The sequence below is a fragment of the Rhamphochromis longiceps genome, linkage group LG7 (genome assembly GCF_057381845.1).
Source record: "Rhamphochromis longiceps isolate RC_006_pf linkage group LG7, R_longiceps_female_GT1.1, whole genome shotgun sequence".
Classification (NCBI taxonomy): domain Eukaryota; kingdom Metazoa; phylum Chordata; class Actinopteri; order Cichliformes; family Cichlidae; genus Rhamphochromis; species Rhamphochromis longiceps.
In genome coordinates, this window is record NC_140563.1 from 35,080,700 (window position 1) to 35,105,097 (window position 24,398).

Below are 24,398 nucleotides of genomic sequence, written 5' to 3' on the forward strand. Positions count from 1 at the left end.
TGATATATCTTTGGGCATTTTTCAACAATATATAAATAAACGCAAAAAAACCCAAAACAAATTATCCTTTAAGGGCCACCGTATCAGCCTGTGGGGTGGGGGTAGTGTTCTCGCGATATCTCTCAGCAGCAAGAAAATAGCAGAAGGTACAATGCTAACAGCTTGTTAGCCTCGGTGATTTCTAAAATTTCAGACATCTAGTGTGATGAAGAAGAAGACTCGCATTTGTTTCTAAGGTAAATAAAAGTGTTATACTGAAACACGTCTTGTGTATGTAAACAAGCGCACTGTTAGTAATTAGAAGCTCAGTATAATTTCTAGCTAACTGGCTATTAGCTTAAATTGAAGCTATCTTCGTGATTGCCGCTGGATTCTCTGTATTAAACACTATTTTTTGCAGTTACTCTCGCGTCAGACGTGTTTACCTCACTCAGAGCGGTAGGGCTGAGATTAATAAGAATAGTTATGGAGCTGTCAAGGTCTGGAAATCAGGAGGGAGTGGACGTCAGTGACGTTTAATCAACAGCCTTGTATCTACAAAATATGGGTGTTTTTGGGGGCCCTGAGCATTCAAAAAAGACTACGAGTAAACAATAAAGTGTAATAAAAATCATGTACACTTTTAAAAAATATATTTAAAACACATTGTAAAATCAATAAATGACAATAAAACAATGCATACACAAATAATAGTTTAAAAAGAAATTCATATGTTATTAACGCTACTATTGCTGAATAATCATAATTACACATTTTTAAAAATATGAGTGTGTGTGTGCGTGGAGGATAAATAAGTAAAAGTTCCAAAATAATACAAATCTGCTTGTTCAACTGTGCTGGGTGATCCTGTTATCAGTTTTGATGAGTGAAGCACAGTATGTTTTGAAATACACAAAAGGGTTTATTTCTGATAAATTCATTCAGGGATATATTGCAATGAAGCTACATGGAAATACAAAGCATGTATACAGAGAGAGAAGTATTTTGGAAGAGTCAGTATTTGGTGTGACCACCTTTATTCTTCAACACACTCTGAACTCTCTTAAGCATGTTTCTTTAAGTGCAACTACAGTACTGTGCAAAAATCTCGAGCTACCCCTCATTTCTTTACATTTTAAAATGCACCAGTTAATTGAAAAATGTGCAAACACAAATGGAAATACGGTGTGTATATTAGGCAGCAAGTAATATATGCATCAAATGAAGGGCCAAATGTGTCAGGCCTTTGGTTAAAAAATTTCCTCTTAAGGGAATTACTTACAGATACTGTTTATCTGCTGTAGATCGCTTTTTAGGCCTGCGACGGCTTCACTTATCCAGATTTCTTTCAATTTTTTTTTTTTTATTAAAAGGACACACTGCACAGGAAGCCAAGATTTGCCAGGTTTTTGGATAATTTGGGAATCAACTTGTGGGTCCCAAAATACAATTTTGAACTTGTCAAATTTTGTGTTGTTGTCGGGTCTTGTTTTGTTTTTGTTTGTTTTTTTGAAAGATGAAAGTTAAAATTCTTATTTTAACTTATGTGTAGGCTCACCGGTTCATCCTTAGTTAGGATTAGGTGAGGTTAGGTCAGTGTATGAGTGGCTTATCATTAAAACAAAAAGCATTCCTCTGAAAATGACCAGGTACAAGATTTGAAAATGGAAAAAGCAACCAATATCCAAATGAAAACTTTGAAAGACCTGGAGTGGTGTTGCTCTTGACCACTAGAAGAAAATGACATCCTTAAAACAAAATATAAAGGATTGAGGGGTGGCTCTAGACTTTTGCACAGTACTATATGTCTGTAACAAATTAAAAACTGTGCCAACACTGTGGCTAAGAGTTGAAATTGTGTAGTTTAGTCTGTAAAATGTAAACAAATGTTTAAAAATAAGGTGGTAAACTAATTTAATGACAAAGCTATGATCATCATTAGCTTTTTCACTTTTATTGTCGTTCCCAGGGTGGATCTGAAGATGTAGCCTACAGTGTGCCACCTCTCCACCACCTAACCACTCCTGCCCTGGGATAATCAGCCCTCTGCCACCCTCACCCTGGAGTACTTTGACCTGCATCCAGGGCTGCCCTGTGTGTGACTTGGCCATCCACAGTCACTCCGTCCCCAACGTCCTTCGCCATGCTGTTCTCTCTTAGAGAGCTGGTCCAGTGGCTGGGCTTCGCGACCTTTGAACTCTTCCTCCACCTGCTGGCTCTGATGGTCTTCAGCATGTTGGTCGCCCTGCAAGTCGATGAGTTCACCGGGCTAAGCTGGTGGCTGGTGTTCGTCCCACTGTTTGCTGCAGACGGCCTCAGCACATACTTCACTGCCATCGTGTCCATCCGGCTTTACCAGGATAACGAGAAGCGCCTGGCGGTGCTGCGGCTCCTCTGGGTCCTAACGGTGCTCAGCCTGAAGCTGGTGTGTGAAGTTCTGCTGTGCCAGAAGCTGGCCCAGCAGGAGCAAGCCAAAGACCTGTGGTTCGGCCTCATCGTCTCGCCGCTTTTCATCCTCCTGCAGCTGCTCATGATACGAGCGTGCCGTGTCAACTGAGGAGGAGCTGAAGTGTTTCATCTAACTGACAACATAGAAGCAGAAAGCAGCTTTGGGTACATCCACACTAATAGGTTTGCATTTTAAAATGTTCTCACTACTCCAGCATTTAAAGACCCCTAAACTATGCGAGACTGCCCTCGTATATTTTATCCCTTCCTGCGTACAAAACATTAAATACAACTAACATGTGTTGAATAGCCTATTAAAATAGATACATTATAATGAGACAAAAAAAGAAGAAATCCACAAGACCAGCACAGTTAATAAAAAAGTGAAATAAAATCTAAAAGCCCAGCGAATAACATCGAATACAATTAGCATAGAAATGAGAGGGGAATGAAATCCAGAAAATAAATACGGAGTACACGGGATAAAGACTTCAGGATGATATTGTTGGGGCAAAGTCCTCTGCTGCCTGTATGTCAAGATTTTGTGTTGTAGTCTGGACGGGCAGAAACCGAAACTTCTGAAAGTGCTGATGCAGACGCTAACATTTCTCATAGGGCCACAAAAAGGAAGTGAGAACACTGTAGCTCGACTTGGAAACCATTTATGATTGCATTCTTTATGTTTGTGAAAAGTATGACTTAATTTTTAGCCGTTGCCAAGGCTTCCTCATATGTTTCACTTTATCACAAATCCCACAAGTTACTTTCAACATCAGTTCTACCCACAGGAAAAAAACATATAAAAGATGAATGTAGCTTCTGGGTCTTAAAAAAACAAAAAAAGTGAAGCTAGTGCTAAAGTGCCTTAAATCTGCCACCAGGGGGCAATTCCTTTTGGTTTCAAAATGACTTCTAATTATATAAAAGCCTGTGGGAACACATCACTTGACTCCCTTGCCCTGTGACGCATGCATTTATTTGTTAAATTGGTAGTTACAGGTCTTAATAAATAAAACATAAAGGTAATTTTCTAATCTTTGGTCATTATTGGGTCAGAAATGTGTTAACCAGTGAGCTTGTGGCATTCCTGTTTCTCAGTCAGATCCAAACTTCTTAAAACGCAAGTATTGTGACAGACCTCAAAGCATAGTAACAGAACTTCACTAACCAACAGGTGAAGTCACAGTGGCTACATCTATCTTTTATAGACAGTTTATGCTTCCACTTTGTTGTGAGTCCAAGTAAACAAGCCTGTCTTTGCGCTCTGTCACTGCTGTTCTTCCCCCATAGTCTTTTGCATAAGATTTGTTTCATCTTTTCACTGGCTCAAGCACACACATTAGTTCTTAGTCTTCACCATTAAGAAAAATCCCTATTTCCATTAAAAATAAATACTAATAATAATAATAAAAATCGTATCATCTCATTAATCTCCCGTTGTTGTCCAGACTGCACAAGTGAAACATGTTGGTTTGGACATGGACATTTTCTGGTTTAAAATACAAACATGTTAGTGTGGGTGTAGCCTTCATCTGCCATTAGAGATTTTAAAGCATAACCATTTTTCATTTTTATTTTTGTTTTCTTTGGTTCATTGGCCCCTCCCCCCCCCCCCCCCCCCAAAAAAAAAGAGCGTTTCACATTTCAGGAAACACGCAGTTAATTTCTAATTGCTTTAACATGCATAATAAGGTTTTGTGATACATTTGAAAGAGCTTGTATTTGGACCATAGTGGCACATCTGCACTGATCAGTCAGTGGTAGAAAATTTACTCCAGAGGTATCGCTCTAATGCACTGTGCACTCAATGTTAAAGCAGCAAAGCCCCAGGTAACCTTTTTGAGCAACTTTCATGACGTTGCTGCAGCTTTATTGATTGCTGTTTCCCTACTTGGACTGAGAAACTGCTTGCCAGCAAAAATGTGTTTAGGATTTTAATCTGACTATGTCGTGTGTGTTCATCAAACTCCATCACAGAGAAGTGGTTTGGACTTGGTAAAAAGCTGGATGTGAAAACTGTCGGGACTCAGAGGGGATTGTTTTACACATCATCCCTAAAAAACAAACAAACTGCTGTTTACTTTGACAACATGTAATGTGTTTAGTCTATTTTGAGTCCTTTGCTGTCTGTGTAGTGCATCTATTTAAGGCCTCACTTTAGGGTAAATCCTGATGTGAAATTCTGTGTATATGTTGATTTTTTTTTCTTTTTAAAAAAAATAAATTAAAATGTTATTTATGTTCATTTTTTTCTGTGCCACCTTTTTATTGTCATCTGTATATACATGTAAATAAAATAACATTTAATGGTTGTCCATTAAATGTTTTGAGTCTGTTCTCTCTGTCCACAATGGGGCGCTAGTTCGTGGGGTAAAAGGCTAAACATTTATGTCACCGCATAATTAAGTCAAATGCAGCCATTTTTTTCTGCATATAGAAATCAAACAAGTATGACTTTTGTTTTTTCTTAAGCAGTTTTAATAATTGGGACTTCATCTACCTAACCATGGCACTGTTAACACTGACCTACATCGTAGGATATGTTTGTACATCATCCATTTTCTTCTCATTCAGGGCCTCAGGGTGCCTATCCCAGCTATGACAGGGTACAGGGTCACTAATCAAGCTAATTCTCCATCAGATGCTTTTGGACTTAGAGCACAGAAAACCTGCTCAAGCACAGGGAGAACCCAGCCTGGAACCCATCCTTAAAGCAAACATCACATCTTTAGTGCTCTGTAGTGTAATGTGTATTCTAATGTTTAAAATTATTTCTATTAGATTTGATGATAACAATATGGGAAGCTTCTCTACAGGTGAACAAAAGCATAATATCCGGCTGCATACCAGTTCGGTGTGGTGTTCCTGATTAAAGCTGGAACTGTTTCCAGAATAGTCTCTGCAAATTATAGAAAATCTCTTTCTGAAGCTGATCTGCAGAACAATGTGGAAAAATTCCTGGTTTGCAGATTTTCCAAGTTTAAAATGTATATACATTTAAAAATAATTAAAGGAACGTATTTATGGCTGCATACGCTTGATATACTTTACATTTTAAAATAAAGATAAATAAAATACCAAATATTATGAAGGTTTTATGTCCTTCTTTTGTTTAGTTTTTTCTCTGCATCTTTCGGTCCTGCTTCAAAGGGGAAATAAGGCACACTCTTCGCCCTCTTCAGCCCTGCTCTTCTTAATTATTGCCCCGCGATGAATGTTTTATGAGCTACAGTAATCTCTTGTAGTACCCAAGAATAGCCCTCTTAGTGCTGATTCATGTGCAGCAGACTCTTTCCCAGCTCATCTGATCGCTGCACGCGGATTATCGACAGGTGGTATCACCGGCAAATGCTGAATGAACCGAGGTTAAGTGTATTTAACACTCCGACATCGCAACCAAAACCATTTAGAATAACCTGATTCCTATCCAGTGAGACTGGGGATAAAAACTGTGGAAAAACCACAAAAAGAATTATTTTGAACACTACTGGGACATAATAGGTGGTAAAGTTTAAGAAATGTTCCCCATTTAGTAAATACAACAAAGGTAAATTAGGGTTTTAATTCAATTTTAACAACAATAATAATGTGTAGTGGTTATAATTCTACTGTGTTATGTAAACGACATTTTTGTTGTGATTAACTACAAATTAAACAGCGTTTTTGTAATTAAACAGCAACAAAATTTATATTTAATCACATATTGTAAAAATATCTTGAACTTGAACGCAGCACTTTTGATTGGCAGGCCTAATTTGCTCCGTCAACAATAGAAACGGGAGGGAGGGGGCGTGCCCAGAGCACACAGATACCAATCACAGACGCTCGGGCTGCCGCTGAGGGGGCGGAGCCGCGTTCAGGGTCCTTTGGGGAGAAAGGGAGCCAGACAGTGTGACAGCAGAGGGAGAGGAGAGAGAGAAGAAAAAAGGGATGTGTGTGAGTGTGCGGTGATCGGTGCTGCAGGTACAGTCACAGCCGGAGATACAGCTTCAAGAGCCGCACCGGACCGCGGCAAGACCGCCTCGGAGCCTGCCTGCCTCTCTCTCTCCTCCTCATTTCTTCCAGTAACAACCCTCCGCGATGTCTGGCGGAGGAGAGGTTCGCGTCCTCCGCCAAGAGGGCGGCCAAGAGAGCCCGAGGATGCCGGCCTGGAAGCGAGAAATCCTGGAGAGGAGGAAGGCGAAAGGCGGCGGCGGGGCTGGGGGAACCGGTGCTCCGGAGGCTAGCCCCGGGGGAGCGGGCCCGCAGCGGGTAAACGGCGAACTAACGGGGAATGTGAACGGAGGAGGTGGTGGCGCGACCGGGCGGAACTACACCATCACCCCGGCCACCCAGCACTTCTCCCACAACAAAGAGCCACAAGCGACGGCCGCGGCGACACCGAGGGAGGAGGGCAGACACGAGAGTCTGGTGCTGCAGGAGAGCCTGGGGCCGCTGGAGGAGAACCCGTTCATCAAGCTGGAGAAGGAGCGGAGGAGGCGGCAGGAGCAAGAAAACGCCACCCGCCCGGTCCAGCACATCCTGGAGCTGTACGGCAGTGTCCCCGGCATACGGACTATCCGAGCGGAGAACATCATCATCATCGAGTCGGACCCGGATTACTTTGCGGAAGGTGGAGGCGTGAAAAGCGAGTGCCAATGGCAGCAGAACGGTGTGAGTAGTTACAGCTCTCTAAACGACCTTCTGGACCGCAGAGGGAGTGCTGTTACCGAGATAAGAGCCAAGGAAGTCGTCATTTATGACACCACGTTAAGCAAGAGCGAGGAGAACCTGAGCACCCTGGGCCGTCCTAATCAGGAGGTCCCCTATAATACAGGTGACGGTCAAGGTAGGGTCAGCCGGATCCTCCAGAAGTTTGACAGCAACTATGGGAAGCTGCAGAAGAAGTCCCACAGCACAGAGAACCTCCTGGACCTGGATTGTAGTGCCAGCAGTAGGCCAAGACTCTGGCCCAAGACGCAGCCAGATCTGGTGCCAAAGCCCAGGCCGGGTCCACGGGTCAGCAGCCCGGGCAGTAGCCAGCCATCTTCGCCTGTCTTCCAGGGTCCCTGGTCTTCCAAACCAAAGCCACAGCCTGCCGTCTCTGGGCCGGGCAGCCCCCAGCGTTCACAGCCCGTGTCTTCCTTCCGTCAGCGCTTTGAGGAGAGTGGAGTCCACCACAGCGCAGCCGTCACCCCCAGAGACGAGCCGGACAGGGGGACAAACAAGCCCACCAGGGAGAGAGACTGGGAGGCCGCTGAGGTGCCCCCCAAACCTAAGGTGCCATGCTCTCCGGAGACCCGCCGTGCCCGTGCCGAGGCCCCTTTGAGCCCTGTCTCATCCAAGGTGACCTGCTCCTCACACGAGTTTGAAATCCGTCCCGCTCCAAAGCCAGACCTCGCCCAGATTCCTGATGGCGACACCCAAGCACGGGCCCTCGCAAACCTTCGCCTCCAGTCCCGAAACTCCTTCACAGTGATCCCCAAGCGCCATTTGGCTGCCTCATCTTCAACAAGCAGCCCCATGGTGACACCTGGCCCCATCAAGTCCTCCCCCTCACACAGAGCAGCAGAGGTGTCCAAACCTGGAGTGCCAACCTCCCCCACCCTGTTAAAGAGGAAAGAGGAGGAGGAGAAGGAGGTGGAGAGGCCATCCAAACCTGAACCATCTCCTCTCACTGTTGCCACAAGTCCTGCTCCTTCTCTCTCTGAACCTTTATCTCCATCCCCTGCTCCCACTTCTCCGCCTGTCCTCTCTTCACCCCCCTCTTCTCCAGCTATCCCATCTTCACCTCCCTTCTCTCCCACCCAGTCAGTCTCTTCTCCAGTGCAACCTCCAGTGGATCAGCTGCCAGTAACAAACATTGACGACATCGAGGTGGAGCCCCCACCCCAGCGTGTCCCTGTTCCGAGCCCCTTGGTGCAGAGGAAAAAGGGGAACACATTCACTGTGGTGCCTAAACGTCGGGTGGAGTCTGACGCCCAGCTGAGCCCACCTGAGCCCCAGCAGGAAGCCCCGAGTGAAGCCCCGAGTGAAGCCCCTCCGGGGTCAACCCCTCCCCAGGCCCCCTACGCCCAGCTGGGTTCCCTGTTGAAGAAGCGCTACCCTGCTGTGGAGGAGATTGAAGTCATCGGCGGGTACCTCTCCCTTGCGAAGTCCTGCCTCTCCAAAACTGGCTCCACGGGCAAAAAGGTGAGATGAAACAATATATTTAATTATTTTTGTGGCTTGTTAAATGTGAATATTTGGTGATTTATAGCACTTTAACACTACACGATGCATTACAACAGGCCTGGGTACATGCATGCAAAAAGCAAGCAAATATGGGCTATTTATGAGCACATGGCCTTACACATGAATGCTTTACTTCATTACAATGATGCCGTGCTTGACACTGTGCAAACAACTGAGACAGTAACCTCTCTGCGAGACCATCAAATCATGGCCTCTGTTGCTGACACATGCAAGACAGATGTTTAATCAGCTGCAACCTGCCAAAAGTGTATATGAGCATACAGTTAAGTGCACAAATATTTGCATGGTGTAATTATGCAGCATTGTGGTGGATTTTTGGTTTATTTTGCTTTTTCAGCCTGTATCACTTGCATCCACATCTCTGTGGACCTCACATTTAGAGGTCCAGTGAACAGCTACTGAATACAAGTTCAGCACATCTCCAGATCTTTTATGTGCATAATTTTCTATTGAATTTAAGAGGGAGCAGGCCTCATCTGGCCATTAAGGTGTCTGTCCAAATTAAGTGGGGGACTGTGCAAAAAATGGCTGTAATTCCCAAATGGTTAATGCAATGCATTTGTGCTAAACTCCTCGAATCAAAACTGAAAGTGTGCATTTGCTTTTTAAGTGTACTGTGATGTTGTACAGAGGGAATACTGTCTGTATGAGCGGGGTATCTTCTTTTGGAATAACATTGCAGACTTGCAGTCAGTAGCCTCGAGATTCATTAACACAATGCTGGTTTTTATCTATGTTTTGGGTGTTATTTAGTTTTCCTTCTAGGACGTCGGGTTGTATTTTGCCTGTGTGTGCTTGTTTGCTGAAAATCTCTGGGGTTTGAACTCTTCATAGATCAATCAAACACACAAAGTACTAATATTATTGTTACCTTGCAATCTCATGCCTTGCAGCCTTCCCAGGAGACTTGCGCAAGTTTCATGTGATCTAAATTTAGCAGCTGAGCGTCACAAATGCAGGGGCCGCTGTGTGTGGGGTTTATTTTTTCTTCTCTTTTTTTCTGTGTGCGTTTCTTTTGCATCCTTACCAAACTGTGGTCACCTGAGTTTTATTTTGGAGGATTGTTTTCACCTTATCCTGACCGTTTTTGTCATGTTGGGCTCCTTTAAATGGCCCATCACTTGACCCGCTGCCAGCTTAAGTGGATTAAAAGCGTGTGTTTATGCAGTCACTTGGAACAACACGCTGTGGACTTCTGTCCAACAACAGCATGTTAGTGCGGCATTAGGTTAAATGGCCCTCCAAGCTTATTGACTGAACAGCTGTTCTCAGTTTTTTGTCCACTGTAGGTACAAATATATTGCTTCTTTTGCAAGAAGAGCTGAGATATTCCCAATCCTGCTCATGAATCATAATTAAATCATAGCACAGAGCATGTTGGAGGCATGTTCATGTCACATTAATGTATCTGGTGAACGTCCTGCCTTGTTTTTAACAGTTTTAGGGGTTTAATTAAATTTGTGGCAGTGTTTCTATTTAATTTTGCAAGGTGCTGCAGGCTGCATCCAGAGTCTGTGTAATGTTAAGCGTGTTGGTGTTTATGTTGCTCGGGTATCTGCAATAAAGGGAGAAGGGAAGAGAGCCTGTGGCTTGAATTTGAATATTTTATTGACGTCTTGGTGGTTCAGATGCTGAGGAGGGGGTGTGGTATAGAACCTCAGCAGGATGTTACTTTTCACTGTTCTGCTTGGGGGGGGATTGTTTTTGTTTCAGCCCCTGAATATTTTTAGCCATTTGGCATGTTCTCGATGTAGGCCAGTGTTACAGCATCTCAGACGTCAGCCTGCAGGTGTGCTTCCTCGACCCGGTGAACTGTAATCTCTGCGAGTAAATCCAGCTACCTGTACAAGCAGGCCAAGAAACCTGAAGCTCACAACTCTACCGTGTGTTTTTTAGCATAATCGCTGCATGCTTGGTTAATTATGTTCATAGCCATCATAAGTATTTGCAGTCATGTAAAAGAGAATATTGGCTCCCTGTTAAATCCAGAGTTGAAGAGTCTGGTCCTAAAGACCTCAAACTATCATATTATCCTAACAAAGCACTTCATTCCCTCCATGCTGAATGTGAGGCAGAGCCTTCAGTTGTCAGACCCTTCTCCTGTGGGACTAGCTCCCAGTTTGGGATCAGTAGACATGTTTATATGTCATTACTTATATGACATTACTTGTTGATGTTGTTTCTCAGGCATCTAAATGATGTCATAGAAAGACGTTATCCCTCATTTGTCCATGTTAGGAACAGAAGCTCGGTGCACCTGCTGTTGTTTTGGAGGGGCAGCCAGTCAGAAGAGAAAAGTGGAGCTTATCCTGAACTATGTGGCTGTTTAAAGCTGTGAATCACGCAAAGCAACTCGAGTAGAGTCTAAGAATAAAAAACATGGAGGTGGAAATGAGCAAAATAAGTACCTGTTAAGTTACTGTACCGAAATAAATAAGCTGACAGCAGTATTGTCAGTTATTTTTGCCATGTTGAGTCTAAGTGAAACGGAAGTTTGTAGCAGTGTTGTTTTAAACATGAATTTAAAGCTCCTTAGCAGGAATTTTTCCATATGTTCCTGTAACTTGTATTTTTAGTTTCAGTGGAAACTGACTAGAATAAAATTACCTGAGTTTTGCTCCTATTTAATGTCATAAAAGAGATAAGGAGGCTGCAGACACTTCCGTGCAGCCTGGTTGTGACGTGTGTGTGTGTCTGTGTTTTTTATTGTGTGCACATGTAGACCATGGCAGTGACACATGATCACATCCTGTCCTTTTGTGTCCAACAAAAACACTTTATTCTTTTGTTTTTCTGCCCGCTCCTCTTGGTCATCATCAAGGCCCGGATTTTTTTTGTTTTGTTTTTTTTGTTTGTCCTCTTCTTCTTCTTCTGCTTCTTTTATTTTCTGGGCAGGGCTGCACAAGCAATTACAAAAGCATCAAGGCCTAGCCTGTATAATTTGTGTGGAATTTTTGTTCAGGGCCGCTTCTGTGTGAGAGCAGCCTTTCGGAGAACGGCCTCAGCTTTGAATTATGGGCTGGGATTGGGGTTTGGTTTTATTTGAGCTCTTTTTTTTTTTTTTTTTTTATGAGGAGCTTGGCTGACACTGAATGATCCACATGTACGTCAGGAACAGATCATCAACTCTTCCGCTAGATTTTCCAAGAATCTTTTTACTGGTTTTCTCCCAAGACTTTTTGGAGCACATCCAGCAAAGACTCTCCTGTTAGCCTTCTTCCACTCTGCTTTGTCTCCCCCATCTCTCTCTAACCAGTGACGCTTTATTCCTGTGTGGTGGTGGTTAATAAGGCCTGTCCCCTCGCTCCTAGCTTCCTCTGATCTCCTCTCTGTTGGGGAAGGAATTGTGGAAGAGCTAGAGTAAGTAGGTCAAGTGCAGCTTCTTGTAGCACTATCACTTCTGTATTTGCATAAAAGCGACTCAGGGTTTTCGACTCACTTTCCAGCTGCAGTTTGATTGGATTGGCTCTCTTGGTTGACTTTTTTTTTTTTTTTTTTTGGAGAATATTTTTTGTTATACGCTGCAGCTCTTTGTGAAGCAGAGATGCAGTTGGCAGCGGGACACAGGAGGAGGTGGAGTGATTTGTTTCTTTTTTTAAGTTGCTGCTCCTTATGACTGTTATTATGGGAAAAACGAGAGCAGCCAAAGCGTTTGTCAGCATAACATCCAAAGAGAGAAATGGAGAGAGAGGCATTTCTGTGTATTTGCCACAGACTGTATGTAAAAGATGGACAGAGCCACCATGAAGCTTTAAATGGCTGTGCAGAGGTCAGGTCAAGAAATACACATGTTTGCACTCTAACCTTAATTAGGACAAACAAAATTACCGTGACCATGTCCCATTAACTTGCAGTTTCATTGCCTTTGAAATGATTACTTCGAAGATAATAACCAAGAACTGCGACTACTTGCAGTCAGTTGCCATGCTCAAAGCGATTTTGATGCATCTGGACAGTCATAAACAGCAATAAGATGGAGCAATTCCATTGACAGTGGGATTAACTTTATGATTCTTAGTCCTGTTTGTGATAACATGATGATTAACTGTGGTAAATCTGCAAAAATTGCAGTTCTAGAGCCAGGAACTGCAGTTTTTGCACTTTTGTGTTTGCTTCATATCCTGGGTGTTTCTGCTTGGTATTCACAGAGGAAACGGTAACGCTGCTAATATTTAAACTGTTGCTGCATATTTCTATGTAAATATGATCATTCTGTCAATTAAACTCGATTAGGTTTTAGTGAAGACGCTAATGCATTTGTGACCGAAAGGGATGATTATTCAGATGAATGAGTGTTATTATCATGGAAAGCAGATTAGTTATGTTTTTGTTTTTTCTTTTAAGTCAGTCTATATTAACCTGTGATTGGATGATTGAATGGTTGGAGCTTTGGGCTTGTTTGGTTCAGTGAGTTTACGCTGGTGTAAAAGCTCTCAGCTGAGCTCAGTTTAGGACGACCTGTGGTTTAAAGCTGTATGAATTTTGGTTTTAAATCTTATAGCAGATACGTGTCGTTTCAAGTATTATTAGAAACGCTAGCTGATCATGAGAACTGGCTGGGAACTGAGCTGCTTTCAGACCATAGTTCTGCACCCAGTTAGCTTTCAGTGGTTGTTAGTGCAGCGTCACCTCTTCTTGTGGTCTTTTTTTTTTTTCTCTTTCAGTCTCTTCAGTTTCTCTGTAGATGTCCTCAGCTGTGTGGTGGATGACAGGTAGTTGAGGGGAATTTCTCATGAAGATTTTTAGAGTTCCTTCTGATGATTAATAAAGCCTGGGCTTCACTTGCAGTTAACCTCTCTGGAATTTGTTCTATCTATTTATCAGTGTTAATGATTCTTTGTAATTTAGTGGTGCTGCATCATATATTCATACACCTACACCACTCTTGCTTCCTTATATGTTAGGAAAGCACCTACTGTGTAGTGGGAGGGGGAAAAGACCCTAAAATCAGTTCTAAGAGCCGCGATGGTCTCCAGTTTCTTCCGGTGTTACTAAGTTTCTACGTATGTGTAGCATATTCATCATCAAATCTTCCATCTCAATAGTCATACTGATCATTTGTCCCTGCAGTGACACATAGCAGTACTAGTGCAGCAAAGGCAGAGTTAGGAGGAAGTTGGTGCGGAGGGCGCTGAAACGGATCTGACTTATTTTGACTCATTTTTAAATTTAGCATTTAGCTACACTTTAATTTCATTTTCGGTCACTGTTTGGTTAAGTGTAGGAACAAAACCTACTTGGATGGGAAGGAAAAAACGAGTGGTCACATTTTGTGTTTAAACAATGCTAACAGTTACCTCTGTATAGAAGTCTGGACCGGCTCTCTGTTCAAAGAGTCCGAGTCTAGGGGTATTACCACAGTAGGTTAACAGAAACTGATTTAAACCTATGATTGGGGGGGATTCACCCAGCACTCACTACCTCCGTCTGAAAGCCTACCCTGCAGTCTGCTAGATGTTTCACCCCATTAGCAACCCTGAGTAAGGCGCAGCCACATTCACTAACGGTGGCTCTCTCCTAATGATCTATGGCACTTGCTGAGATTGACCTTAGTGGCTTGGAAAATCTTGGAAAGCTCCAGGGATCTGTTAATTTTAGGCCAGAATGACCTATAACAACCTTACAAAAGTAAATGTTTATACTCATACCCAGGTTTTACGTTTACATTTGAAAAGAATGCAAAAAAGGGAATGTCCCGTTTCAAAACTCAAAATTCAAAGAAAAGTGAAAATTGTAAAAATGTAAAATAATTCAGTCTAAACTGCTGCTAAATACCTGTTGCTGGTTTTGATGAGGTTTTGGTGGAGGAGAGAGAGAGAACACTGCAGGAGTAGCTAAATTCCCTCCGTGCTGGATGAAAACATTTATTTTTTTAGGACGTGGAACCCCTTACAAAGTTCCCAAAGCTTCCTGTAAGTCCCAACCCACGATGGCGGCAGTGAGCAGATCAAATCTTAAAAAAATGTGAATTTGTAATCCACAAGAATAGCAACATTTACAGCTGCAGAAGAAACAGCGATTTACTGTAAAATTGCAGAATCCTCTTTGTAAATTCATAGTGAAATTCATGAGGACATTTTAATCTGTCAACAAGACATCCAGAAAATACAAAAATTCATAAATTGTAGGGTTAACATAATTAGGGTAATTATTTTGCTTGTTTACATTATTGTATTTTGCACAACTCTGTTGCTTGTGAAGCTCGCACACAAGAATTTCACTCACATGTGCTGTACCAATGTACCTGCACATGTGATGTGACAATAAAAGTGATTTGATTGATTTGTAATTAATAGTTTGGAGTTAAGTGTAGATCAGTGTGCAATAATGTGCCTGTCAAAATGCAGATTTCATGAAGTAAAAATAAAATGAATTTTTCTTTAATTTTTCTCTTCTTGAACAAATATTTTGTGTGAAAGTTTAAACGAATCAAATTAGATATCGAGGTTTAGTAGTACGGATGTCATGAAGTACAAATACAGTTTGTGTACTGTAAGTAATCAGGAAGTGAGCCAGTTTGTTGTCTTGAATGATAACATGCAATGTTACTGCTTGTAATTATTATGATAAAAGAGATAGAAAGAGACTAAGGTAACATTTGATAAGCATTTTTTTAAAAAGTGAAGACAAATACTGGCTTCTGATTATCTGCGATAATGAAGACTGGCACCAACAAAACTGATAAAGGTGCTTCCCGTCAGGCCATATAACTTTGTTTTCAACCTCTTGGCTTGAATGCAAGAATCAAACTGTGACTAAAAGTCATCACGGTTTATTTTACTAACACTAAAAGCAAACAAAATTAAAAACATGCCAGCATGTTTTACAAGTCCTTAAGGAACTTCAAAGTCATGCTTCTGCAGCAGGGAGCACGTTGCATTAAATTGAAGTATGTTTCCTGCATGTGGGGTTAGACAAACCACTGCTGTTATATTTTTTGTGTGCGGTTAAATGTCATGGAAGCAGAAAGCTTAAAAATACCCAAAGTTAAATAGTTAAAGGCTCCCTGTAACACAGGAAGGCCAGTGAAAGGGCACACTCCTACATTTACATTGTGCTCCTGGACTACAGGTGTGAAAGTCCATTGTGTTTAATTATTTACCACTCAGCAGACATTTCCCACCTCTCCTCCCTTACACTTCCTGAAGATTTACCACCCAACCTCCTTGCATTTAAAAAAAAGGCCCAACCTCTGTACTGCATGAGTGCTCCTTTTATTTAAACAGGCTAATATTAATTTAGTTGATTATATGCATAAGCACCATACTATACCTCATACAAAGAAGCTGATTCTGGTCGCCACTTTATAAAGTTAATTGCTATGACTGGAGTAGTTTTAAAGAAGGTGAAATATGCGGCCTCGTAGCTCCACTTCCTCTAACTTGTGTACATTTAGACTATTAACCTGTACAATATTAATAAATGCTGTTGTAGTAAATCCCAGAATCAGATCCTATTGATAAAAATTTAATTTTGTACGTTATTGCCTTTAAGAGTCAGACAGGAGGATTATTTCAGAAGAAGGATGCCAGAAATTTAGTAGCCAGCACCAGTAGAACTGTTCAATTCTTAGTTTGATACCAAAGCACAAAGATGACCTCACATACTTCAACAATAACTCCTTTATTAAAAAGCTGTTTTAAAACATTGATGTGATGGCAGGTCATTGAATTAATATGCTAACGACATATTTTGTAGACAAGACACAAACTAAAATGTGAGGATGGTTGCAGACTAGTCTACTAATGTAACAGTTGCATTACATTAACATAAGGATTTTATGTTAGGCTTTGCAAATGAAGCCTTTGGAACGATGATTTCACAACCTGAGCGTTTTGCATTTCAGGATTCTTCAAACAGATCTGGAATGATTTCCTCTCTTGGTCCAAAAAACACGATAATATTGTTTGCATAGTATCTTTTTTCCAAATGACTTATCTTTAATTCGACTTTAAGCCGATTCTGCCTTACATCTTTAATCAGTTGCCATCTTCCATTTGTAGTTTTTTCCTGTACTTGTGGGCTTCCTTTTTTCTTCTTCATTGCTGGACAAACTCCTACGTCAGAAAGTAAAACGCGACTGTGTACGTAAAATCGGTGGCGGTCTATAATTTGCAATAGACTTTAAGCAGCAGTTGCTTCTAAAGAAAGATTTTGTATCTTAACGTCTGTCACATAAGAGAAGTGCTACTGCTGTTTTTATAATTCATGTCAAAGGTGGTGAAAATGTGGTTTCTCTGCGTGGCTGCAGGATGTGGACAGGCGCACACAAACTCACCGAGAACACACTAACAAGTCTAATTTCTGTACAGGCATTACAACATGTAGATATAGAGAGATGTAGACTCATGAGTTTCCCACACAGCCCTCAGACACACATGTGCACCCCTGCAAAGTCAGTGTAATTAGAATTCAGCCAGCAAAGCCCCACTATCATAGTCATGTTTAATTTATTGTGTTTGTGTGTCTTTAGAGTACATGAAGCTGAAAATACTAGAAGCACAGGACGCTAACAGACCGGGCTTTTTTGGAAGTTTATAAAAAGAAACCAGAGCGGGGCGAGTGTAAGGAGCAGGTAGAAGATGCTCACTTTTATCAGCTGCACCGTTTCCCCCGCTATCTGTTTGAGATTCATCGTTTCTCGGGGTTTTAACTGGCTCAGTATGGACCTTTTGTGGGGTGCTGCATAAAATGAAGGCAGTAAGGGTGTTATTTACAGAAAATGCGTGCCTTTTATTGCAATTCTTGGTAATTTGTTAAACAAATGTGTTTCATAAATACAAAACTGTGTTACAGTTCAGGGTGGTCTCCTTTAAAGAGGAGGTCAAAGCCTTTGTTGATTCCTGGATTTATTTGTTTGCTTGCATTTCTAATTAAGCAGGTAAAATCATCTGTGAAACCCACCACGCTGTCACGATAACTGAACACTTCGGCCTCTGCTTCCTTGATAACAAATGCAAAACACAAATTCTGGGAATATGTGAATTTGGTGCTGGATGTAAATTTTATTCAAATGCTCTCTCCATGAAACCTGTGTGCAATCCGCCTCAGTGTTCCCACGGATGATAACATCAAGGCCACGGACCGGGTGTCCTGTATGTAAATTGTATTTCAGTAGCTGCTCTTAATAATTTGCTTTCCTCTTTACACGATCAAAATCCTGTGTGCTTCTCTGCGTCTCTGCGCTCTCCTTCCCCTCGGTCACACATATTCATGGCGCCTGTCACCAGGGCAACGAGAGCCGCGGCCATTCAATCCCATCATTAGGATTCCTGGATAAGGACACAGACTGTCTCTCCGACTCTCTCTCTCTCGCTTCGTCACACACACATACACATTTTGACGTCAGCATTGATGTTGCAGATCGTGTAATTTGTAGGTAGGTGGAGCAGCGCTTCGACGTGACTGACGTAAAAGTAAAACGCAGCCTAATAAAGATGTTGGGCGTCAAAGGCGAGCCAGTTCTGTAATCAGCAAAGCGGAATCTGTGTTTTTTTTTTTTTTTGTGGGTGGAGATGCAAACAGCTCAGCACTCTGATGTTTAAGAGAGGCTGTGCAAAGCAGAGGTTAGTTCTTCTGCTGCGTGACTTAAAAAAATATAATAAGAGAAGTAAAAGATTCTCATGCATAAACACCCAACCCAAATTCACATTTTAAGATCTTAAATCATTGTTCCTCTTTACTTCACTGTAAAGAAGTGTAACTAAACACTCAATCTCAATCTGAGATTCCTTAAGAACAGGAAGAAGAGAAAGAATTTTAATAATACACCTCAGCTTTTTTAGGTTATAAAGAAATGCTGATGTAGTAAATCTGAGAATATCATAAGAACAGTTCAGTTGGCTTTGATTTTAAGTGAAATGTGTAAAATTATCGAACAAGTACTGGCAGCGCATCACTTAGATTTGTGTCCTTTTATTGGACAACAGAAATTCACAGAAAATATCAGTTTTGTTGATTTTCATTCTTTAAATAATGGAAAATGAAGAAAAAAAACCCCATAAACTTTTGTCACTTGATGCAACTTTAACAATAAAAAACACCTAAATTATCTATTACTTACATATTGTGGTGTATGGTAGGCCATCAATATTCAATTTGCTTGTAAAACAGACAAAAATACAGATAAAAATCCAAAATCTACGACCTTCTTCTTTGCACCCTGCCATCCCTCGCCCAGATTAAACCCTGTTCTGTTCTGGACTGTGAGCTGTTCTGTATCAGTATTAACTTCATCCTAGACAAGGAGGAGATGCAAGTGCACAGTTTTCCTAAATACTCTTAAAAATGCCCAAATTTTGTCAGAAACTTTTTATTCCTATATGCATGAGTTGCTGCTGTGTGATTAGATATTCGTGTTAAGTGGCCGTCTATGTATTTGTAAGAGGTGCATCGTTAAATTGCACCGATATCTTAGTGTAGTTCATAAACTGGGCATTTTACAAAAACATAAATGTAGCTAAAAACTCATCATCTGTAATCAGCTGTGTTTGTTTCCACTGATCCTTTAAAAACATCAAATTTAGTTGTGAGGGGTGTTAAGTTTGGAACATTTCCTAACAAACACACCTCACTGTGCCTATTAGTCATTAGTTGTTTGGTTCCTAACGGCGCAGAGAAGCTGGCAACAGAAGGGAAATGCAAGCAGTAAGGACAGGAATATGAGATAACTGGCAGTACTGATGATACTGGGCACACTGATTGTTACACTGATGAAAGATCATTGACGTTAAGTTATATTTCCTGTAACAGGAAGTGTGAAACGGCACGTACGAGGTGTTTTATGCCTTAAGCTAGACTTTTCACTTTACTTGCACTGAGCACGTAACTTAATCTAGAGATTATTTTTTACAATAATTGCTCTTTATTTTTATTAGCTGAAGTGTTTAAAAGTTTAAATGGGGAAAAGAGTTAGAGTGTGTGTATGTGTGTGTGTGTGGGGGGGGCGCAAACCTAGCTATTACACTTGCATATAATCAACAGTTTGTGTTTAATGATGCTGAACTTTGACCCACCTTGGATGTACATGGTGTTCACCTTTTTTGACTACGTGATATCTTTCTCATATGCCGCCTTGTAAATGGGTCAGTCGCTGACTCATCTCAGATCCCAAAGTTCATTAACCTCCTAAGACCCGAACTCTTCCACGGCATGCATTTTTAATTTCTCTTTGATATTTGGGCTGATTGGGACCCGGTGATTGTAAAAACAAAGAATTACCAGATTTTTATTTATTAATTTTTTTTTTTTACCTGATTTTTGTTTCTAAGAAAAATGACAGCCACATATGAGGATATGCATTTGAAATTTCGATAGAACAGTAGCTGTATAATGTCCTCGTAAGTGGATATCAGGCCCCTGTAGAGCACAATTGAGTATTTTGGTCTAAATAACCCAAAATGTGATGTCCACATATGTGGATGCCAGGTCCTAGGAGGTTAATACAGTGGCTCCAACTGGCCATCCAAACCGTAAACAGTGCCGGATGTGTTCCTGTAAAAAGATTTTTAATCACCTGCTAATAAATGCTCATCAAATCCACGGGGAGCCACCGGAGTTGGGCAAAAGAGCCTCATGAGGCGAGTTTGCAGCCCCCTTCATCATTTAAGATTCTAGAAGCTGGATAGTGAAAGCTTTTTAAAAACAAGGGGGGCAAACACGATTGTGATCCAGCAGATTTCTTCACCTGACAAATATTCGTCATCGTGTCATGTGCCTTGTCTTGATTGTGGCTTTCCGGACACACCCGACCATCAGTACTTTCACATGAGAGTCCAGCAGAGAGCTTTAAATGGCCTGACTGCTCCCACAATGACCGTGTTTTTGTGCGCTGAAAGGTTTCGATCTCCACCCTGCTGGTGTCACCTTTCATATAAAGTGTGCGCAATTACATTAGAGCGTGCCACGTCACTACGTGAGTGAAAGCGTCCTTAGACGGAGCAAAAGGGTTATTAAAATGATCTCAGGCTGATCAATAACAGTTGTCGATGCAAGGAAATAGAAGCAATGTCTTCCCTGTTGCATCTCATTTCTTATCTGTGAGATAATCTGTGAGCACTGATAGCACAGGGAGGATTAAATACACAAAACATACACGCACAAGGCTACAAAGGGCATACTATTACAACTGTGACTCACTCAGTCTTGAGTGTAAATACTGATTTTCACATTTGGCTCTGTTTGCTGCCCACGCTGCCAACCCCAGCCTCGAGTGTCAGCCACCTACACGCGAGTTTCCACATTTATATCAGTGTTGTCATCACTGATGATCACTTGAAGCGCTTCCAAATGCCGGACCGTTTCCAACTCACACGTGATGCGAAATCTACACAGCTTTATAAGAACCTGCACATATTTATTTTTGTTTTCTTTCTAACCAAAATACTTTAGGACACTGGTATCCCAAAGGTTGGATATTTGGTCCAGAACTGGGCGTTGAATCCAACAAGTTAATTTATCTGCTGTCCCTGTTGTAAAATGATTGAATGTAATTTGCTGCTGGGTGGTGCTGGCATTCAGCAAATCTGACTCATAATTACTGCATAGAGGTTTGGGTACTGCACCAACATTAGCTAATGATTAAGAAAAAAAGACAGCGTGTTTCATTTTTCATGCGTTAAATGAAACGCTTGTAGAGTGATTTCAAAGGGCACTTTTTGTGTTTTCACCAGTTGATTGTCAGAAATTAACATTCGGGGTAACATTCAAGAGTTCTCCGGGCTTACTGGCGCTCTTTTCTTTGGACAATGGCTACTTTTACACTCATCTTCGGTCCAGTCCTTTTACCTGACCATTTTCAGAAGATTGTTAGTCGTTTGTTGTTTGTTAAGCCGCATTACACTGTCCTATGAATTGTTCAAGCAGAAAAAGAGATGGACCAGTGTTGTGTCTTCAAATAGCAGACTGCTTAGTAAAGAACCAATTCTCAGTTGTATTATAAGCCAGTATGACAGAGAAGAAATAATGTTTTCCACGTGTCCTCAAAATTTGAGGAAATTGGACAAGTGGATGACAAGAGAAGAAGTGTCTAAAACTATAGTAGATGAACAGTGTCTGAAAGTCACGTCCTCAGGAAATGGGAAACAGCAAAGACCTGATGCAGGACCTGAGAGTTGCATCTGGTCCAGTTCATTTATCTGCTGTTCACTGAAGTCTCAGTGGTCTCAGTGGAAGGGTGGTTGTCTGGAATTACTACTTATGGAGGGTAAATGGGGAGAAAAAGCTCATGTATGGCAGATTACACAAGAACTGGACTGAATATCAGTTGTAACAGGAATCCAAATTTGTATGGAGGAAAACAGGAGACAGGTGAGCGTCTACAGCTGTCTGTAAAACATGGTGGAGGCTCTGCCAGGGTTTGGGGCTGCGGGGATCTTGTCGAAACAGATGAAATTATGAATGCTGAAAAGTGCATTCAGATTTTGATCAAACATGTAATACTGTCTGAAAAGCTCCCCAGAGCTTTGACTTCAACATTACTGAAGCAGTGTGGGATAATCTTGACAACAGCAGAGAACAGCAGCCAACATGTAAATAACAAGTTTGAATGTCCTTCAGGAAGCCTGGAGAACTATTCCTGGAGATTACCTAAAGAAATTACAAAAAAGCTTTCCTAAGAGAGTTCAGCCTGTGTTTAAGAATAAAGGTGATCTTGCAAATATTGTCTCTGAAGCTTGTTATAGTTGTTTATTTTCTTGTTTCAGTACATTACTGCAGCTATTTCCCATTTTTCTAGCAAGATCTAGGGAAATGAGGGGTGGCTCATGAGTTTTGCAGTATAGGGGAAAAGATGATTCTGATAGTTAGGGTTAAGGTTGTCACCAGTGATGACTCCATCAGTTGCTGATGTTATGGTGTTAATTTTTCTTAGTTAAGGTTTTAAAAATAAATCAACAAATCTCCTGTTGACTGTATAAAGCAGGTATTATTAGCAAGTTTGGAGTGAAAGTGTCAGAGCTAGTAAAATAGAAGAGTTCCAATCCGGTTGTTCAGTGATGACGCGACGAATCCTACTTCCGTGCCTAAAGTAGTCTGCGTTTAATATGGCTTTTGTGTTGTTAACATGTTTAATGTTATGTATTTTCTTCTATTTGATCTCAAAAAGCTCCTAAAACAGTCAGTGATCACTGTTGATCTCCCTCGGCTTTTATTACCACTAATCATTTATTTAAGCTCAGTTTTTAAAACCTTAGGATGTAATTACAGCCCAGCCCATGCAGCAGTATATGAATGACTAACCTCGTATTGTGGATGGATTATCTCAGTTGTTCTCCTGGCTGAAGTTTGGTCCTTTTACAGCATCCTGCCATGCGATTACATTTGTTCCTGACCACCGAGAACACTCACGTTAACTTTTATCGAGTGGAAAAAAAAGTTAGCTTGTTTATATTATGCTAACATAGCTGTGTCGCTAGCAGTCACGTAGCACATCATTATATACCAGCTAGCCCAACTTCAGTAACCCTACAAACATCACTGCAGTTTAGTTTCCTGTCTTCATTTATGCTGGAAGTGATAACAGAGCTGTACGTTTTAATTTGTTTCCAAAACCCCGCAGTCAGGACATGCTATATTGTATTTAGATAGAAGCTAGCGAGCTAACTTCCTGCTAACTTCTAACTCCGTTAAATGTCATAAATTCCGTTTTCATGGATGCCTGGATGTTAAACTCAATTGTTACACCTGGTAGAGCAGAACGCTGATCATTTTATTAAAGATGAAAGACTTTAGACAGTTTTTCAACTCTCAGTAATTCCATAGTGATCATTTGATATATGGACCTGCAGCGGAGTTTAGGTCCAGACACGGCTAGTGACGTCAGACTGAACAACCGGATAGGAACGTGAAAATGTGATTATCCTCTTTTTGATAATCATGCACTTACTACTTTGTGTTTTTTGGCACTAGTTATCATAACTACGTTACGTTTTGTTATCTCTCTTGTTGGTGCTAATGCCTCTGCAGCCAGACTCTTCAGTCGGGTCATTGTGGTGCTGTTCTAATATTATCTACCTGGCTGGAGATTAGCTCTAATCAGGCACCAGGTCAGTCTTCTTCCAGCAGCCTTGCATGCGTGTAGTCCTTGTGGTGGGCATCAGTGTGCCAACATTAGATCCTGATGACTTGATTTTATGTGTTATTGAATGGACAATAGGTATCAAACACTCTTCTACACATATTATAAATGAACAGCTGCATGGTTAATACCAACATGACTGTACACGCCGCACCCTTCACCACCTGGAAATACCGACATAAGACTGGCACACCGTGTAAATACAAACGCACCCATGCTGCAACAAACTCAATAGGGCTGAACTATTGTGCTGAAGCTCTGCTGTAAGTCTGCAGCCTTCCAGTTCGGTGTGTCCATTCAGCAAGAGCCACTTTTCACCAAACGAGGACACGCCATGCTGGGTGGCCTGGAAAAAATGCGTGGCACTGCTCCCATCTCGCTTATTGGCCGAAGCACAATCATAAAGACATAATCTCATCAGCTGGCTTGCCTCTTCCTTTTCTCCCTTACTTCTTTTGTTTGTCTTTCTCTTGCGTCTGTTTGTGCTTCGTAAAGCATGAAGAGCAAAAAACACAGCTGATGAAACTTAGGGTGGAAACAACTTGTGGAAGAAATCTGATTTATTGAGCTCGAAATGAATATTTTTTTTCTTCAGTGCAAGAAAAGCATCAACCACACTGCTGAAATGATATGACTTCACCTATATCTTTCAGATTATCAA

At 41.5% G+C, this 24,398-nt stretch overlaps 2 protein-coding genes across 2 annotated transcripts in view; both read left to right on the forward strand.

Moving 5' to 3' along the window:
- Nucleotides 1-79: 79 nt before the first annotated feature.
- On the forward strand, nucleotides 80-4,672 carry tmem203 (transmembrane protein 203). Its single transcript, XM_085413486.1, has 2 exons — nucleotides 80-236; nucleotides 1,949-4,672. The coding sequence occupies exon 2, from the start codon at nucleotides 2,123-2,125 to the stop codon at nucleotides 2,534-2,536; it is 414 nt and encodes a 137-aa protein (XP_085269612.1). The 5' UTR covers nucleotides 80-236; nucleotides 1,949-2,122; the 3' UTR covers nucleotides 2,537-4,672.
- Nucleotides 4,673-6,322: 1,650 nt separating this feature from the next.
- The window catches only part of tprn (taperin), a 29,617-nt gene continuing 11,541 nt past the window's right edge, over nucleotides 6,323-24,398 (forward strand). The window contains exon 1 of the mRNA XM_085413487.1: nucleotides 6,323-8,598. Within this exon, the coding sequence (XP_085269613.1) occupies nucleotides 6,508-8,598 (2,091 nt within the window). The 5' untranslated portion in view covers nucleotides 6,323-6,507. The remainder of the gene's footprint in view (nucleotides 8,599-24,398) is intronic.

Bases quoted from the DNA above. Each gene is read 5' to 3' on its own strand.
- tmem203 (XM_085413486.1), top strand. From the start codon at position 2,123: ATGCTGTTCTCTCTTAGAGAGCTGGTCCAGTGGCTGGGCTTCGCGACC.